Source organism: Acanthaster planci, linkage group LG21 (assembly GCF_054643075.1).
Source record: "Acanthaster planci isolate LZ-2023a linkage group LG21, COTS_SCS, whole genome shotgun sequence".
NCBI classification, from domain to species: domain Eukaryota; kingdom Metazoa; phylum Echinodermata; class Asteroidea; order Valvatida; family Acanthasteridae; genus Acanthaster; species Acanthaster planci.
In genome coordinates, this window is record NC_141797.1 from 9,371,370 (window position 1) to 9,390,556 (window position 19,187).

Here is a 19,187-nt window from a genome sequence, read left to right on the forward strand (position 1 = left end):
AAGGGCCAGTTTGTTTTATGTGGACCTAGATTGTGATCCATCATCCATTGCTCGTTTACTGATGGAGCGAACCAGTGATAGGATCACTCGAGATCCTGATCCGTGTGAAACGAACTGGCCTTAAAATCCTGAGTTCTAGCCCACTCCTTCCCTAGGTGCACCTCCTTTACGTACGCGGTTTGGTCTTCTTGGTGTCTGTTGGGTACAGCTCAACCTCAAGTTCGCCATCTTCCTCATCTTCGGCCAGCCAGCGATGAGAGGCAAACGTGTATGTCAGGCCCCTGGATGGAATGTCCACTTCCACTGAGTCCAGGAACCAGCCTGCCCCGGGGCCTGAGCCGTCATGGCTGATCTTGATGTATTCCAGCTAGAGACCAAATTCAGAGTTGGACATTTATAAGCATGCGGGGGGGGGGGGTTACACTCCAATTAACCCGTGATGGACTGATATGAGTGGTGCACCTGTGATTTGACTCTAGAAGGGAAAAAAAAGGTATTGTCCTAGTGTTTTTCTTGAAAAAGAACCCTCTCTTCAAAAGGAAGACAGTTATAAAGTGTAACACTTCTCAATAGAGTCCCAATTCCTAAAAAAAAAACCTGCAGTGTAGCTAACAAGGATACTAAAGGTCTTCCAGACACGTCACTGACTGATATTCTTGGTGCATGGAAAATCATGCAGTTTAGTGACTACATCTTGATCCCAGATCTGAAGTTGTACACTGCTTATGGACTGACAGCGAAATTCCGCGGTAAAACATACTTTCCCGATGTCCACGGCTTCCAGGGTGAACTTGTCCGTCCGCCCCCGCTCAAATTTGTTCTTGGTGTTCTCCGACTGTTTGAGCGGGATCAGGCCCGTGTCCCCATCCTCCCCGAACAGTTTGATGTGGACGTTGGCGTCCGTGCCCGCTGACCGCTCGTCACCCGTCTTGACGGACACGTGGTAAGATGTTGCTGTTGATGGTGGGACAATTTGGACAAAGTGGCCTTAACTTCAGGGTCAGGTTTGTGACCAAAAACAATGAAAGATCACTTTACCACAAGTTTGGTTCTAGACCAAAAGAATGAGTTTAGGGATAAATGAATGATTTTTGACTATATATTTTAAAATTGTTAAAAAGTTCTAGTAATATTTGGCCGATTCTAAAATTCTTAGAGTCTTTAAAACCTATGGCTAATTCTGTTACTCCACTCATCTAAAATTTGTGGAAGGTCCTAAAACCCTCTCTGTCATTTTCAATTTATCTAGACTTACTTGAAAGAAGTTGGGAATTCCCTTCTGGCACGAGTTCTCGAACAATCTGTCCGTCATCCTCATCTCGATCCAGCCACCTGGGAGGGAACGAAAGCACAGCATTGGCAGAAATGACTTGAGATTTAAAAACAAAACTTGGGAGCCTCCCAAAAGTTATGATATTCATCACTTCCGGAAAATGAAGAGGGTTGAATCTTGACATGCCTTCCATTTCTTCTAATAAATAGGCTACACCCTCCATTCCAACTGTCGGTGTCATCTACAAACAGTTCCCAAGGTTAAACGGCATGTACATGATATCCTGGGTACAAGAAAAATTAAGATGCGGTATCTTGGACAGTGAGCATCTTCAGCTGTGCGACGAGGTACTCAAAGCAGGCAGAGATCTCAGGAACATCTGAGTCAAATATATTCAATAGATTTGGATACTGAGCAGTTTCAATTTATTGACCTCTTGCAGGGGAAGACGACCTCTGAGTTTGGCCTGCCCTCTTGTTGGACCACCACTTTGTCCAGCATCCAGCCTGCTCCGGCCCCGGTGCCGTCATGGCCAACGCGAATCTTCTTCAAGGCACGTAGTGAGACTGCTTCAATGATAAACTCATCCACCTGCAGAAACAAAAGGAAATGTGATGACCTTGCAATTGCGTTATTCCGCCCCGACTGAGACCAAGAAAAGGCGCTTTACTAGCACCAAGTGGCTTGTCCGGTGGGAACTGTGATTTGCTAGTTCATGACCGACTATGAAGTGCACGTGTCGTGGTCTTGTTGCTACCAATAAGATGGTGCTCGACTGAACACTCCCAAACATGGCTCTTATCCATTGATGTGGAAGTGCTTCTGCTCAAGGGGGATACTGTTTTGCATCTTGTACACCTCGCCAATGCTTACCATTGAAGGCCACTAGAATTAAAGAGAGGGAATGAAAATTACTGACAGATTTTCGTAGGGCAGTGAACTTACACTCTTTCTTTCAAACTTGTTCCTATTGGTGGCTGACTTGGAGAGAGGCCTCTCACCCGTGTCACCCAGCTCGCCGAAGATGTTGCAGAAGACGTTAGCATTTGTGCCGGCACCAAACTTGTCCGCTGTGTGAACCGAGACCTTGTACTTGACCACTGTTTAACCAAAGAGATGCATAAAGATCACTGTAAAATTAACCAGCTCCTACAAATGTGTCTCAATGAGTCTCAAGGCCATTTTGCCAGTCATTTCATTCTTGTTTGGATCAGAAAGGGCAAACTGAGTTCTTGCTATTGATGCATCACCCAGTCTGGCACCCTGAAGAAAATGGACATTATGTGGATGAAACATGTTGAGGGTTCCTATTCATTTCCACTGGGCGAGCTTTTTTTTCCCAAGGTACCCAGCTAAAAAGTGGTTCTAGCGACTTCTGACTTATATTGTTGGGCTGAGTCACAGATGCCAATCACAAGAGTTTCTGCACTTCAGCAGGACACTTCAGAGTACAACATTTGACAGGTGTAGCAGAACGAAAAAAATCCCCACGTATAGAATTCTTAGCGCTTCTCTTAGTGAAACAATGAGAAGAAAAAGATTTCATTTCAGGTTGTTTGGTGAGTAGATCTTACAAGGCAACGGCTTCTTGATGCTGTCTCCAGTCGCAGGTAACTCCCTGATAATCTCCCCATCATCTTCGCTCTTGGCCAGCCAGCGATTGCAAGGGAAGGTGTAGCACTTCTTGGACGAAACTGGCTGAATTTCAATCTGCAGACGCAAAACCAAACTGAATCCCTGAACCGATCTTAACTGGATCACAGTATTAACGAATCTGTCATACAGAGTCAGAAGCCATTACTGCGGGGCTGTCCCATCTGCACGCAAATGGTACCCACGAGTCACATTTCTGTGTGAACAAGAGGGCGTTGTGACTTGCCAATGAGTGCATGTGTGCTCAAGTTAAGATTCCTGTGTGAGTACCATAGCCCCATAGGAATAGCCTCTCCTCAGATAAGACTATAAAATTCAGACAACCGTAACCGCTCCTACAAGGTACGAACATATCTTTGGACTGAAGAGTGCAGCTTAGCCCTGTCATGACTGCCTATGGAGCATGCACTGTTTTGTGTGCCTTTAAGTCCGAGAAATTCTGACTAAATTTCAGCTGAATGTGTACAAACTCGAAGTAAACTTTGCTTGTGAAAGGTGAGCAACTTAGCAGTGGGAAACTGACATCAACTTGGTGTCTCATCACTTCCACCTTTAGAACTTCCACAGCTGAGTCAAAAGTAGAGACACTGAAATTAACGATGGTTTATACCTGAATGCACAAGTCTTTGGAATGGAATAAATTACATTCCTTTCCTCGTCAGCCATCGAAAAATTTGAACACCAAGTGCATCAGCATCTTGCAGTTGATGAAGTGGACAATTTCCCCTTTCTTCGCCTTGAGAATTTCCTAAAAACGCTATACAGAACACCTGTTTTACCTTTTCAAGATGCCAACCAGCAGCCACGCCCTTGTTGTCGTGCCACACCCTCATCTTGTAGGGCTTGCCCACGGGCACCATCTCAATTTTGAAGCTGTCCTGTTGGCCTCGCTCAAAGTTGTCGCTCTTGTTATCCAGCTTGATCTCGTCCGACTTGCCCTGGTCGCCGTAGAGACAGAAGTAGACGTTCGCATCTGTGCCGGCACTTGCCACATCGCTGGTGAAGACGGTGACATTCCAGACTTCCTCTGCAAACAGGTAAAATTGTGAAAAATAGCTGGATGCAAAGTCCAGACCAAAATTTCCTTGACAAGCCATAAACTGGAAGCTAAAGCCCCTAATAACAAAACAAGTAAAGCAGTTTACCCCCAAACTCACTTTGTTTCTTGGTTTTTCTCATGGACTTTGATTCCGTCAATGTCCTCTCAATGCGCTTGTCCCCTTCGTCATCAGCCAGCCAATCATTGCACAGGAAAGTCTGCTCTATGCCAGCAGCAGGGCAGTCAATAACAACCTGGAGAATATAAATAACAACTTCATTATTAAAATTTGAAAGATCTTCAAAAAAAACCTCTATGAACTCCAAGAGATGGAGCGATTTTCTTTGCAAGGTAGGCTCCTTTAGTGAAAACCGCACATCAGCGGTTCACTAGCCACTATGAAACGCAAGTGTTGCAGTCGCGTTTCTAACCAACCAATAAGAACATTCCCCACCAACTTGGCTCTTTCCAACCAATGAAGGAGTGCTGCATCCTTCAAAGAGAAGACTATCTGTGGTGATGGGCACTTTTGACAACAGTCAATATCTAATTTCAGAAATGCCGCCCGGGAAGTTACAGATCCAGGGATGGATTAGCCTGTTAATCAGGGGCAAGAGTAATTGTGTAAGACTTCATGCAGCCAGTTCACAAGTGAAATGAGATCGCTGTGGTCCTGATAAGTTCCCATGAAAAGTCTAGCACAGCATTTATCTTTGAGAAAAACCTGATGTCCAAAAAATGGCCAAATTTCGTTCTACCTTCTCTAGGTGCCAACCAGCACCGACTCCAGAATTGTCGTGGCCAATGTCTAATCTGGAGAGAGGGCTCAGCATAGCCCCTATCTCTACGCTGCAGATGTCCGTCCGGCCGCGGTCAAACTTTCCGTCATCCAGCCAGATCTTGCCGCTGGTCTGCTCACCATTCTTCCCCCCGTACATGACTATGTAGACTCTTGCGTCGGTTCCAGCCCCACGCTTGTCGCTAGTGGTAATGCGTACTTCATACGGTATTCCTGAAGCAAAGTTTCAAAACACAGGTGTCACAATATTGGACAGTCTTACCCGATCTGGAAGCAAAAGCGTGCCATTCGAGATAAAAGGAGCAACTCCGTGGGCCAACTTTGCAGAAAATATCGCTTTCTGTCGCTACCTTTTTCTGATCCTTTTCCTGCCTTGTCCCCGCAGTAAAGCTCCCTGGTGATCTTGCCGTCATCCTCGTTCTTGGCCAGCCAGCGTTTGCAGGGGAACTCATAGGTCGCTCCCATCTCAATGTCATCGATGATGACCTGAGTGACGATTGAAAGGGCCACCTTAGCATCACACCAGATGTGAAATCGACAAATGGTCATGTGCGACAATGGCCTCCTTGTTTCTTTCTGCTCTCAAAGTGCCTTAGCAACCGCAACTCACCTTGTCAAGGAACCAAGCCGGCCCGGGGCCTGAGTTGTCATGACCGATGCGAATCTTCTCCAGGGGTCCAAGGGCTGCTGCCTCCAAGACAAAAACATCCTCCCTTTTGGAACAAAGCAAATAAACATTCAAATTATTAGAAACAAAAGAAATAAAGAGTCAAATTTTTACATGAATTATCATTTCCTCACTTTATACTGCTCCTTTTTATGAACTTAATACGCAAAGGTTTCATGTTAAAGATTATAATACGCCTGCTCTGTGGGCCATGAAATCAGTTTCTCTTGCAGTTCGTGATCAACTCCATCTGTTACCTACCCTTGAAGCCGGGAACCCATTTATTCACCTAGATGGAGAGAGGCAATTGAAAAATGTCTTAAATCAGGAGGAAAAAGCATCATGGTATCCCCACTTCAAAGTCACCTGCTGTCGCTCTTGAATTGAAGCACTGAACACAGCGCTGGCTGGACCATGGTACGCCATTCATACATATACATTCCTCAAAATACCACTTGCTACACTGTGGTCATGCATTTAAATCCCCGGGTTTTGGGTCATGGAAGAGGATATTAACACAGCTTTCAAGTTCTTGAAATACTTTGTTGACTTACCTGCCCCTCTCAAAGTTGTTTTTGGAGTTGGTTAGCTTTCTCTCTCCGCTGTCTTCACCCGACTCCCCAAATATTGTGACGAAAACATTGGAGTTGGTCCCCGCGCCACGTTTGTTACCCGTAAAAATGTGGACTTTGTACTTGTGAGCTGCAAAAAAAGTCACGATGGAGAGAAATAAAACCTTGTGATGCCTGTGATCTCTGCTGGTGCTGACTTTGACAAATAAGAACCATCCCTTAAAAAATCCTGAGTCTGCCGTTACTCCTTTGCATGGGTGGAGAATTCTTGTCAGGGGAGAAGGGATGATTTCTAATTATCTCTGTCCAGAGCATGACACAGCATAGGGTCTAAGGTCCCACTTAAATCGGGGGAGGCTGCAGGTATGCATAATATCAGTGACTTGAAAAGTGGAAAGGATGTTTACATTGGTAATCTCTGGGGGTCAAAATGGGGGGGGGTAACATATCCCCCCATCCTGTGGGATCTCCTCCCATGCTGTTTTGTCTATTTGGGGGAAGTTGAGTTGATAGTGTAGTACTTTCCTTCCAGCTCTGCAATTTGCGTTTTGAGTCCTGCCTAGGTCAGCATGTGGATTGGGTTATCAGTTCCGACCTGATTCTTTGGGTTTTCCTTGCAAAGATTCTCTAGGGTTTTCCATTCACCTCCAAAACAGAGCATTTCTTCCTCTGTCTTTTCCCTACGGGTTTATGTGCTGCAGGGTCACATGGAAAGACTTTCACACGCTATTGTGGCAGAAGGCCAAACAGGAGCCAACCAACTGAAAAACATATAAATCTCAAGATCTGATTCGCTCACATTTTCTGACAGCCAGTGGGTCTCTGCTCCCCAGTAGATCTCGGCAGATCAAGCCGTCTCCTTCCCCCTTGGCCAGCCACTGGCCGCACGGGAAGTAGTACTTTCCCTTCTTGGGATTGCTAAGGTCGGTCACCACAACTCGGTCAAGGAACCAGCCTGGAGCGAAGCCTGTATTGTCGTGCTCTATCCTGTATCAAATTAGAGGACAAATGACAAGTCAGAGGCTGTAATGGAGACTTTGAATCAGACAATTTTAGAGTGGTGGTTTAAATTAAGCCTGGAAAAAACCAAGTGTAATCTGAGTTTAGTTTTACTAGTAAGGGACGGGAGAACTTAGACAAGAGCCTACTGGAAAAAACATCCATGTACTTGCGACACGATTCCACAAAACTACGTTTAAAGCCCTTTTTCGGTAATTTTGTTTTATCAGCATTTGAAAGAGTTTACAGTAACTGATATTTCTGTTTGATGTTCGACATTCCAGTGAATGTCGAATGAACATTACTGGTGCGGAAAATGTTGTCGACTGGTTTCCGCTTTGCAAGAATATTCCAGAGGCCTTTAACACAAAAGTGGGCAGCTTGTGACTCATATACTCAGTTCGGGTCACATTTGAGAGAGACTTTGAATTGCTGACTTCATCCTTTTTTACCTAATTTTCCTGAGTGGTCCTACGTTATTGCACTTGAAGGTGAATACATCACTGTTCCCCCTCTCAAACGGGTCCGCCCCTGGCTGAGGTTTGAGCGGCGTCTTCTTGCTGGTCCCCCGCATGCCAAATAACGTGATGTAAACATTGGAGTCACTACCGGCACCCTTCACATCACCGGTAACCGTGACCACTTCATATTCTGTGGATGTGGAAGGCAAGATCTGTTGTTAATACTTGAACACCCCAAGCACATTATCAAATGCAACTAGAAGGAGTTTTAAAAGACATTTTGGGACAGCTATGCTCTACACCCCAAACCTTTCTTAAAAAGAAACAAAAAAGGCACCTTTTGGCGGGGTTTGAGAGTTTGGGGCCAAGGTCATTTTATACTTGAGTAACTGTTTTGTGCAATATGATGCTCAAGCAAATAATTCTTCACTTCAGTTCCTTCTCTTTAAAGAGGTTTTGGGGGAAACACAAGATTTCTGTATTTTACATTGGGATTTCTACCTTCTGTTAACACTGGAAAAGTGTGCAGGATTTAGTTGGGAATTACAAAATATTTAGAAACTACAAACAAAAACAAAAGTAGAAAAATTCAAAAGATTAAAGAGAGAAACAAACTCTAATTTATTTTATACACAGATATTTTTCTAAATATATTTTGAACATGAGGCATTATATTACTGCTCCAGTAAAAGAACTTGACTTCAAGCCTGCTTGTTTCAAGCAGGTCCCAGTTGCGATCAGTGATCTGACGTTGGTTCACTGAAACTAGAACCTGCCTCATGGAAAGTGCGAACCCGCTTTGGGATCACTGATCGAGATCCAGATCGACGTGAAACAAACAAGGCCTTGTGGGGCTGCTTTCCAAGCAACTCTAGCAATCTTCTGCACGCACCTGTTTTGCCGTGCTTCTTGGGGTCCAGGGCTTTCAGCACCCTCCTGAGCTGGCAGTCGGTCTCAAAGAGTGACAGCCACTGCCCGCAGTGGAACAGCCACGTCTGCTTGCTGGCCAGATTGGTCACTTCAATCTCCTCCAAGAACCAGCTGTCTGCCTTCTCTAGGCCATCATGCTGCGGGTGTTTCAATAGCAAAATCACAGATTGTTCAGTCTGCGATGTAAAACTGAGTCCCCCAGTGAGCCAGTTCAGAATTTCTCAAAGGCGGGGTCATTCTTGAACAGAACGCAAGTGTGAGCCAGCATGTGGATGCACTGATATGGCTGACCTTGTGCACATACAGGCAGCCCTGTTCATGAATCCACCACGAGTGGAAGTGAACTCTCAAGTGGCAAAATCAAGAAGGTAGTAAGTTTTCCAAGTAGGTTCTTGCATAAGTTCTGTGTGTACGCAAAGAGTATACATTAAGGAATAAATTCATTACGCTAACTCATCGTCCTCCATGTCAAACGCACCAATGATCTTCCTTATAAATGCACAACCGCAACTATGCGGTGAGTACAAGAAAGAACCCTCTTTTGTTCCACTCGGAGCGGATACCTTAGATGAGCTTCATCCTAGGCGTACACTGTTCGAATACCATACTGGCTCACTGGTACTCTCGGACTAAATTTCACTGAACTTCTCAAGAGGTTTTAGAAGTAAGACTTTTTCATTGACTGACCTCCAAATCATCCAGTTAATTACAGCTTTCGTGACCTATATGAAATAATAATCACTACAGGAACCTCATGCACAAATACTGTGCATCTCGAAATGAGGCATAGTTAAGAAATAATACAAATGAAATTGGTCAAAACTCAGGAGTTTTCCCAAACAGTGCTCTTCTAGAAATGTCAATAATTACAAATTTTAAGCAGTACGAAGCTGACACTGGCTGGTTCCCCTCCATCCCAGAAGCATAACCCCCGAAGGGTGTAAGGAGCATCTCTGTCTTCCTCCTTCCCCTACCCTCTGTGCCCTCTGGACAGTGGGGTCCCAAGACATTGAAGAAAATAAAAACAATCTGCTCCGAGGGGAACAAAAGAGGACTTTTTTGGGTACTCGCCGCACGGGCACGCCTTTATAATGGAGATCCAGGGTGCGTTTGATGCCAAGCATGCTGAGTACGCGTAACAAATTTATTCATTAATGTATGGTCTTTGAGTACACGCAGAATGCGTGCAAGAACCCGCATGGAAAACTTGTGACCACCTGTCATTCTTTAGCCACTTGGAGGTGCACTTCAGCTCAGGGCAAATCTTCAAAGCAAATCTTTTGGCAACCTATCCAAGCCCCCAGGTGCCCCCCCGCTCGGCCCCCAGTTTTACTGCGATACGACCCCCAATGTCTACCGGACACACCTCAACTGTCAACGTCTGCAGCTCCCCGACGTCCTGCATCTTGAGCTTGAAGACCTTGGAGGTGTTGCGACTGTACTTGATCTTCATGAAGCCTGACTGCGTCTTGGCCGACTTCTTGCTCAGCTTCCTCTTGGCCGTCTTGCCCCTGCTCCCCTTCAGCTGGATGAAAACCTGCATTCGGAAAAGAATCAGATTGATTCCCTTTTCAAATATTTCTTTATCAATCTATGTGATCTGACAGGCCATCGAGCACTTGAATCTCACAAAAAATGAAATGCCTTTTTTGTGGTGGTTATTTGTGGTTACATTTTTTGGTCATCGGGTGGTGATCTTAGTTCGGACATAATGTTCTCAAGTTTGGAATTCAGGAGTGGACAATTTCTTTTAAAAGATGCCAGTTTTAACTATTTGAACTTGATATTAACAGATCTGTTTTTTTATGTAATTTTAATGTATTTTTGCGAAGCCCTTTGAGATTTCAATGCAAAATACTACATCAAGAATGAAGAATGAAATTATGTTCAACAGACAGGCAGCACAAAAAAACAGAAGCCAAATGCCAATTTGGACGTGGCTTGATATAACATACAAGTCTGTGACAGCGACTGCAACCACTCCTAATAGAGTTGCGTGTAATTCCAAGCCCTAACTAATTAAATTTGCCTGAGGCCGGCCTTACATTTGCAGCGGTGCCACAGTTTTTCTTGTCCCCAGTCTTGACGGTTACCCTGTACATGCATTCTGGCCCTGTTGACTGCCGGCTGCCGCTCCGTCCGGTGCTGGTTCGAGCGTTTGCACTTGCGGGCCGCCTCTTTGCCTTTTGAGACAATAAGTTTGAAAAAGAAGGCTTTCAAAGATGTTTCATCGTAAACTCATAAAACACTATCGCATGGAAACAGAGTGAAAACATTGTTCTTATTAGCTAAAACATATTTTTAGGCTTTATTTGAAGCAAAAACTTCTTCATAAATTCATATTTCACAATTCTGTCAGCACCAACAAATTATTTTCATTGTAACGAGGTGTAATTTCATTTTCAGTATTACAATCTGTACCAATGGGAAACAAATGTACATGTATAAAAGATCAGAAGATTTCATGTACATTAAGGGGCCCTATTTTCTATGTGCGAAGTCCCATGTGGATATCTTACTTGAGCAGTTCTGGTTGAAGGAAGAATTAAACAGATTGACTAACCGACAGACCAAAGCTTACCCCTGATGGTGGTCTCGGTAAGCCGATTGAAAACTTGCGGGCAAAATAATCTGTGAGATGGGGGTCGGCAAAGGCATCGTACTCTGGCACTGTCACCGTGCGACCATTCTCCACCCGTGGGTAGGTGCCGGTCATCATCTGCCTCTCGACGTTCAGGGCATGGAGCCTCTTGGCTGCAAAAAAAAAGCAACACACAAAGAAAAAAAAAGTAAGGAGTGTCGAAAAGGTAAGAACATAGTACTTCAGGGACAGCGCAGTCTGCCTTGCCCTCGTATGCCAGCTTCCTGTAACTCCTGATAAACTTCCAAACCAATCCTCCTAGCACAATTTGCAAGGCTTCTAAGAAGAAACAGGTGGACAAATGCCGAGTACAACTACCTGACCAGTGTTCATTTCTATTCATTGAGCAAATGGTATGCAATATCTGCGCATGCGTCATGCAATTTTGATTAAGAAGATTAAGAAGTTAATTTCTAGGAACCACCGTAACGTATCACCTTTGCTTAATACAGAATACATTGGGGCTTGATACCCCAACCACATGCCCACTACTGAAGTGAATACGTCTCAAGCGCAATTATGTATGAACAGTAAAAGGCATTAACAGGAGAACCAACTCATGCACTATGCTTTGCAGATTTGGAGATTCTTTCTCCAGGCTGACCTGCATAAGGAGCTCTCTTGCTGACGTACGAGTCCTGGTTGGCACTACTAGACCTGAGGGAAGTGACAAAGCGTCGCTGCTTGTGGGGGATGATGTCCGAGCGTGAATCCCTCCACAAGGGCTTGGCGGGTGAAATCGGCTTGCGCATTGGGGCTACAGGAATAATAAAACTTATTGGGAATGAAAGAGGCCTGAACAGAGCTTAGTCCCGATGTGTGACACCAACGCCTGACACTAAATTCAAAAAGTTCCATAGTTTTTACCATTTTTTTTTTTACGTCATCAAAACGGGAAAACAGCACTCTGCTATTTGAGGGTGTACATGAACATGTTTCAATGCATCTTTTTCTGGAAGAAAAGGTTTCCCAAACCGTCAAAATCAAAACTTCAACGTGCCTAAAATCCCAAATATAGGTAAGCTTATATTGCAATAATTGTAAGAGTCTGAAATGTGATCTGATTTACGGATTAAAATTGAATTAGATTATTCAATTATAAACGGCAGATTTCTTCTTGTAGAGATAATTATAAAAGCAGACACCATATGAATGAGTTGAGAAGATCAGGCCAACAAAAGAAGGAATTATTCGTCGCCATTGTCATTCTGCATGTGACCATCAAGAGGGTCGTAGTGACCTCCAGACAACCCTGTCATTGGAGGAAAAAATTGTGGAACTGCGCAGTCCTAAATCTCATTTGACTCAAAATATTAAAATGCTGGTTTCAAGTCAACCCAACTGCAAACAGATAAAATCAAACGTACCATCTCATTACTTCACGGCAAATTTCTAAATTTGGCTACATCGGGGTAATACAGTGTAATTATGCAGCCACACACCGTATCAGAAATTGTGTTGATTTGGTATACATGTACATGTATACACGTGGACCTCATGGTAGCCAGATATGCTGTTTCAGTCTGGTAATTCTAGATTGGTCCGTGAGAGGCTGACAGCCCTCCATGGCAAGATGACATCCAAAGAGCTCAGGTCATAATCAAACTACATGTTGGTGCAACCTGAGCCGCTACTCGGCAACGCAACGCTTTAATGCCAGGTCCACGTACTTCAAAATGACAGATGGCAACACTAAATACAAATATGCCCTTCTTCCTCTCAGACTGAGGCACCAGAATGTTTTAATTATTCTTTTGGTAACAGTCCTGCTTGACTTGTCAGCTTCTGCCTTTAGTTATTGACTGGTTAAAGTGAATCATTAATTTATTTATCTGATGTCACTCCATGTTGAAATGGATACTGAAAATAATTAGTGAACAATCAAATATACAGTATTCAACATTTGTGACAAAATCATCTCCTTGATTACCTTAAAAAATAACACACTGTACCTAAATTTGCATTTGGCTTACATGTATGTATCAAGTTTGATGCACAAAAGTTTCATATTTTTAAGTTTTGTAACCAAAAAATGTGCAATGCCCGGTAAAGTCGTGTGTAAATCACTCGGGGGACTCAAATTTTGCACAATAAAACCAAAGTTGTGCTTAAAACCTTTTAAATGGAATAATGTGTTTTTTCACCCTTGAGCCAGGGTGACATGCATTCCTTATGGGTATTAAAAAAATCATGTCCCACTTCAAAGCATAAGCAAACAAAAAGTGTACTGTAGAATAAAGGCATCGTTCGGGCATGATGTTATACATGTACATATAAGGAAACAAATCCTGTATCAGTCACTCAACTTTGCCGAGACCATCCGATGAAGATCTGAGAAACATTTAATTTTCTTTTCCAGGAAACAATACAAAGACAGGCTCCAAACATTCAAAATGTTAATCATCAACTACTACACTTGGTTGCAATTTTTCACCTGTCTAGGATGTGCCACTGATTGAAAAAAAAACCTCATTTATAAGAGATCATCAATTAATCATTTAGGCATTTATTATCCAGATCATGGTCCCTGCTTATAATCAGTGACAGGGTTTACAGCATTCATTCCAATTACGAACCAACAGGCGCGTTTTACCTGACTGTGGCCTGGGTCTGTCCACGGCATAGGGGGGCCTGGGGTCCAGTGTCCGCACCGGTCTGGCAACTGATGTTGAGCCACCGGCCATTGCATCCCACACTGCTATAGAGTTCATCATGATCACCTGTGTGGTTCTTAACCAAATAGAGACCTAGGGTGCTGAATCCACGTCGGCCATTCTAAATGAAAACCTGGGGGAAAAGGGGAAAAAAATCTTGTTTTAAGTTCAACAGGTTTTGCTTCTTTTTCTCACTTCAGGACAAAAGAGAGATTCACACAATCAAACCTATTTAGGGAGAAAAATCAAGCCTTCTGAGCAATTGCAAACAGAAAAATATTCAATTGTTGTCTTTCTTACAACTCCATTTGCTGGCACAGGAATCACCAGGATTTTTCGGGGGGGGGAGGGAAGTAAACCACTTGTTTGCCAGGGAGGTGGATTCCCAGAGGAGGGAAGCAAAATACTCATCAACTGAAAACTAAACAATTCATGGGGAGGGGGGGTCGATTTTGACTTTTTTATGCAAATGGTGATTTTCATTCCCTTTAATGTCCGTTTTTTACAATTTCTTCCCTCCCTTTCTAAAATGTAATTCCTTGATTTATCTCTCTCAATTTTTTTTCCACATTGTATCTCCTGATGCCCATGTCTACTAGATGGTTTGTGGATCTCTCTCCATCCAATGCTCTGTCTCTCTCTCTCTCTCTGAGTTGGCAGGTTGACGCATCACATGCATGCTCTACTTCTGTGAGTGATCGCTGCTTGAAACTCTACACGACTAATGTCTGCATGGCTCTGCAGACCAGGAGGAACTAATGGCAGAGCAAACCATGGGTGAAGCTTGAATATTCTCTGGTCACATTTCCCCTTTTATACACGTAGGTTTTACTCTCACCACAGAATGTTTATGAGCGCTGAGTCCATGCACTCAGTCTTATTTAGAGACTGGGGACGGGATTTATGAGCTTGCCGGGCCTGGAATGGGACTTGAACCTGTGACTCCCGGATTCTAGTGCAAACTTGCCCGGCACTTGACCGTCGAACCAGGCAGTTTGGAGTCTGTCAATGTAGACAGGTGCCTCATTAATGAATTGAGACATGACTCACACTGCACGAGCACAAAACCCTATACTACTGTGAAATATGCAAATACGGCAGGTGCATGCGCATTACTACCACTGGTTGGCAAAATTGCTTTTTTTATAACGTAACAATAAATATCTCCATGCAGGCATTGCGGCAGGCACGGTACACCTGGTGGGCCTAAGCATTACCGTAACCTGCGCAGGCGTATCACTTGCTCAAATGGCGCCCATGGTAATCACACCTTTTGGGCAGAGTTATCCATCTTACGCCTTCGGCGCTATACGATCTTTCTAGTTAACGCTGTATCCACCACTCTTCACATACATGTATATGTACAAATGGCTGTTCATTGGCATTGGGGCAGTTCAGATATTAAAACAAAACAAAAATTAATGAGAACTACATGGCTGTGACATTACAACAAGGGTTTAAGCAGAGCATATGCAAAAATTTGAACAAATTTGCCGTACTTAAATATTCTTAATTTATTTTTGGTGACATTAAAATTGTATTAAGGTTTACAACACACTCTCTAAATTGGAAAGATTGAAATTAGGGACAGGACATTTTAGAGTGAAAAAATCACTTTGAATTTAGACCAAAAAAGGCTGAAAATAGCCCCTTCCAGTGGAAGCTCGAGTGAAATTTCAATCTTCTGGAGTAAAGAAATTTCACTCCAATTCGTCTGGTCCTTAATTTCAATCGGAGGGATTGAGTTTTCTCTCAAATAGAGTGAATTTCCACTCTTTGGAATTTAGAGAGGAGAGTACCATATTACAGACTGTTGATGCAGACATGCCTATCATGAAATATCACCATGGACGACAGAGACTTCAAAGTGCTATCATTATGTTATGTTATACTGTATTTTAAGCCATGCGATGTCCATTCACTTTTAATTAAGACTTACAAGTACACTGCATTACAGTGGTTTATAAAATATGTACCGTCTTTACATGTATTTCTAATCAAAGATCCTCTGAACTATCCACGCCGGGTTAAAGTGCACCCCCAAGCGGCTAAAGAAAGACAGGTGGTAGCAAGTTTTCCAAGTGGGTTCTTGCAAGGATTCTGCTGGTACACAAAGAAAAAAATTGTGCTCCGCGTCAAACGTGCCATTGATCTCCATTATAAACGCGCACCTATGCGGTGAGTACCCCAAAAAACGCCCTCTTCTGTTCCGCTCGGAGCAGATAAAATAAGTTCTCTTTTACCTCAGGAATTCCCCACTGTTTCAAATCATTTTCTAAAAACTAGCTTTGCCCCCCTTCTAAAAAAAACCACGATGGTATCAGCAGGAAATTGGTCTTTTTGAAAGCTCAGAGCTACGTTAAAATCAACAAGTGGTCGTATTTAAAACGACAACAATGACAAAATGACAAACAAATCATTGCTGGTTTGCCCCTCACAATAGAAATCACTGAAGTGTACACTCCATTTTAAATCTGAAAATGAAACTGGGAGGGGGGGGTTTACACTGAGCCGGTGTGCAAACACAATGCAACCACTTGACAAGGGATGAATGACGCTTTTCATTGAACAAAGGCTTATCACTGGCTTTCCGCACCACCGGTCACCATACGTTCGTACAGCTCACGGTGTGGGACATACAGGTATCTGTAATCAACATACATGTACGTCGCAGCTGTAACCGTAATGGCCACGGGGATGCTGACTTTAACGTTGCCATGGTGACGACCAAACAAATCAATAGCTGCATGGCGGCAGATATGCTTTTCACGGCATCTTGTTCAAACACACAAAGCAATGGGGGACGGCAACAGCAAAATGCCCCAAGAAGGTCAAGGGCGGCTCCACACGATGCCTTTGCATTGTTGCCACGATAATCACAAAATAAAGTCCATGCACGTACGCACGTGTCAGCACTACGTTTATCAGCAAATATTAACAGTGTGCATCTTCATAGATATGTCCACTATAAACATGCACTTATGAAATATATCAGTGTTGTATTCGAGTCCATCACAAGTCCTTTCACAAGTCCCTACACAAGTCCGGTTCCCTGAGCCAGTCATGCATTAAACAGGGTGAACAACGTTGTTCACCCTGTTTAAAGGAATGCTTTTGTCACAGCTCATTTGAACAGCTTGTGAATTGGCTTAAGACTGAATGACTTGTGATGGACTTGTGGCGGACTTACAGGTTACATGTAACTTTCATTTCTCTTTGATTGCAGAAAATCGGCTGTGATATAGTTTGTTGACTAAAATTATTGTGAACAAACTTTAATCCAAATAATGCTGAGTGTATCCATGATTGAAGAGATGCAAATACATGTAGTGCATTGATGGAAACTTAATAAACTATCCTTTTAGATGGAACCATGTTTTACCTTGACAAATTGACATACAATTTACCAATCCATCACATATGGGTAATTCCAGAAATTAGGGGTCTATTTACATGTATGTCCCTGTCACATCTGACGTGATTTTGTAAGTTCAGAACACATTGCCTAATGTCCAAGAGTGATGAATTAATGCAAATTACCTGCCAAACAAATAGCAATAGTTTGAAATCAATTCTGGTGATATTTCGATGTGAAATAACAAAGGTCAGATGTAACAGGGACACAAAAATGTCACACTTTTGGACCCCTAATTTCTGGAATTATCCAAATATGGAATTGTGCTTGTTTTTCTCATATTCCAAAAGGAATGTCTAAAGAATTACATAAATAACAAATATTAGGACTGGCTGCGTTCTGCATTTTTTGAGACCTTTAACACTTAAACAGAAGTTTTCTTATGTTGCTTGAGTTGAAAAAAAAAACGTCTTTGGAGAATGTCAGAGTCTGCCCTGCAGAAGTGAAATGACCCAACTTCCAAGATATCAAAACCCTCTAATTGCACAAAGAGAAATCCTGGCCAAATAAAAAGCACGAGAGATGCTCTGGAGATTACATCCGTGATGAGGCACAAAAGAAAGAGATGAGAGAAAGAGAAAGAAAGAGAAAATGTCTCAGGTGTCACGAGGCATGGACGGGATGCATTAACTCTCATTTCATATCCTGCACTGTTCGGCTGATCTATTTTAAGGATGTAAGGACCCTGTGGCTGTTTGCGCGAACACAATGCACGGTGCGTGCTCAAGTGCCGATATTTTATGGGCAGTCTTGCTGATTGTGAGCACTGTTTATCGGGGTACCACATCTTGTAAATTTCACTCTGGTTCATCAATGCTCCGTAGCGATCCAAGGGAGCAGAGAATTCAGGAAGATTCTAGCCACGGACAGTTAATTTTGGTCTAGAGTGACTCGGGTGATATTAACTCTTATTACAGATAGTCAGAAGGGATGCGTGTATTTGGCTAGCTTTTCAAAAAATAAATTTTTTCCTCTGGGATAAACTGTGCTGCATTAGTTCATATCTGAACTGAAACGTTGCATTATTTCCCTAAAGAATTTGCAAATGGATGCCTAACAAATGTAGACTTTTTAATGCAAATTTTAAATTACATTTGGTTTGCTCAAAGATGCTAATTTGCTATCCCAGCTTTGAGGATTTTTTTCCAATTATTTGTGTTTCATTTCAGGCAACAGAGATGTTGCCAAAATGGCCTCTCGCAATGAAAATCACATAGCAAAAAACAACGCCAATTTAGCTTGTAAAAGGAGCTACAGGTACGATGCTTTTGCAGGATTTTCATTACATTAGATGGTTGCCGTGTAAACAGTAACCATGGACACGGCAATGAAAACACCGAGCCAAGGCAAGAATCTCAATGTGTTTGGGGAGTACACAGAAAGGTCTGATTATTTCCCCTGACAATGTTTGAGTTATTTCTGGCTCGGGGGCATATCCCCAGCAAGTTCTTTTTAAAAAATGCAGTTTCTCGTTACGTACAAAAATCCAAATAGTTCCTCCACTAATGGATGGGTTGGGGATTACATTCTTGCTTTTTTTGTACAATTAAAATCATTTACAGTCTTGCACACAATCTTCCCCCGTGGCCGAATGATTTACGGTTCAAAGACATAAAAAAATACATTACATGAGCTTGTTTTCGAATGACTAGATGGAACTTGTAGGGTTTCTACAGAGTTTGCAGGATTTTTATAATCCTTTCTTTTCCCTCCAAAGCTTATGTTGGCACTATCACTGACAAAGGACACGCAGCGAATTTCACCGCGAGTGGCAATGCCATTAGTGCCAGTCCATAAAACATTTACTTCTCCGAGTGGTTTTAATCGACTCTGTCTTTGCCCACGGCATCGAGTCGGGAGAGTCAGCATGGCAGCCAAAATTGGAGTCTGTAATGTAAGCGGGTTTGGGAGATCAAAGTGGCTGTAATTGATGGCTGAGTGTAGCAACAGTGCCATTCCGTGTCTAATTCACTCTTTTCGGTGGGGGGGGAGAACTAGTAACTTCCGAAAGCACAAAATCATTAGTTGTCATGGAAATAGAGAACACCATCTGATTTCCAGGACCTGTTAATCGGAAAATATAG

The 19,187-nt window shown here is 43.0% G+C and overlaps 1 protein-coding gene across 3 annotated transcripts in view; it reads right to left on the minus strand.

Moving 5' to 3' along the window:
- The window catches only part of LOC110981174 (lipoxygenase homology domain-containing protein 1-like), a 43,108-nt gene that overhangs the window by 18,434 nt on the left and 5,487 nt on the right, over positions 1-19,187 (minus strand). For all 3 annotated transcript variants that reach the window (XM_022238519.2, XM_022238518.2, XM_087131249.1), the window contains exons 2-21: positions 13,628-13,821; positions 11,639-11,791; positions 10,975-11,147; positions 10,439-10,576; positions 9,760-9,930; positions 8,356-8,530; positions 7,455-7,653; positions 6,803-6,990; positions 5,986-6,133; positions 5,375-5,477; positions 5,115-5,250; positions 4,724-4,977; positions 4,084-4,219; positions 3,706-3,953; positions 2,848-2,983; positions 2,219-2,373; positions 1,707-1,864; positions 1,256-1,332; positions 761-954; positions 175-367 (exon numbers count right to left, since the gene is read on the minus strand). In XM_022238519.2, the coding sequence (XP_022094211.2) occupies positions 175-367; positions 761-954; positions 1,256-1,332; positions 1,707-1,864; positions 2,219-2,373; positions 2,848-2,983; positions 3,706-3,953; positions 4,084-4,219; positions 4,724-4,977; positions 5,115-5,250; positions 5,375-5,477; positions 5,986-6,133; positions 6,803-6,990; positions 7,455-7,653; positions 8,356-8,530; positions 9,760-9,930; positions 10,439-10,576; positions 10,975-11,147; positions 11,639-11,791; positions 13,628-13,748 (3,256 nt within the window). In that variant the 5' untranslated portion in view covers positions 13,749-13,821. The remainder of the gene's footprint in view (positions 1-174; positions 368-760; positions 955-1,255; positions 1,333-1,706; positions 1,865-2,218; positions 2,374-2,847; positions 2,984-3,705; positions 3,954-4,083; positions 4,220-4,723; positions 4,978-5,114; positions 5,251-5,374; positions 5,478-5,985; positions 6,134-6,802; positions 6,991-7,454; positions 7,654-8,355; positions 8,531-9,759; positions 9,931-10,438; positions 10,577-10,974; positions 11,148-11,638; positions 11,792-13,627; positions 13,822-19,187) is intronic.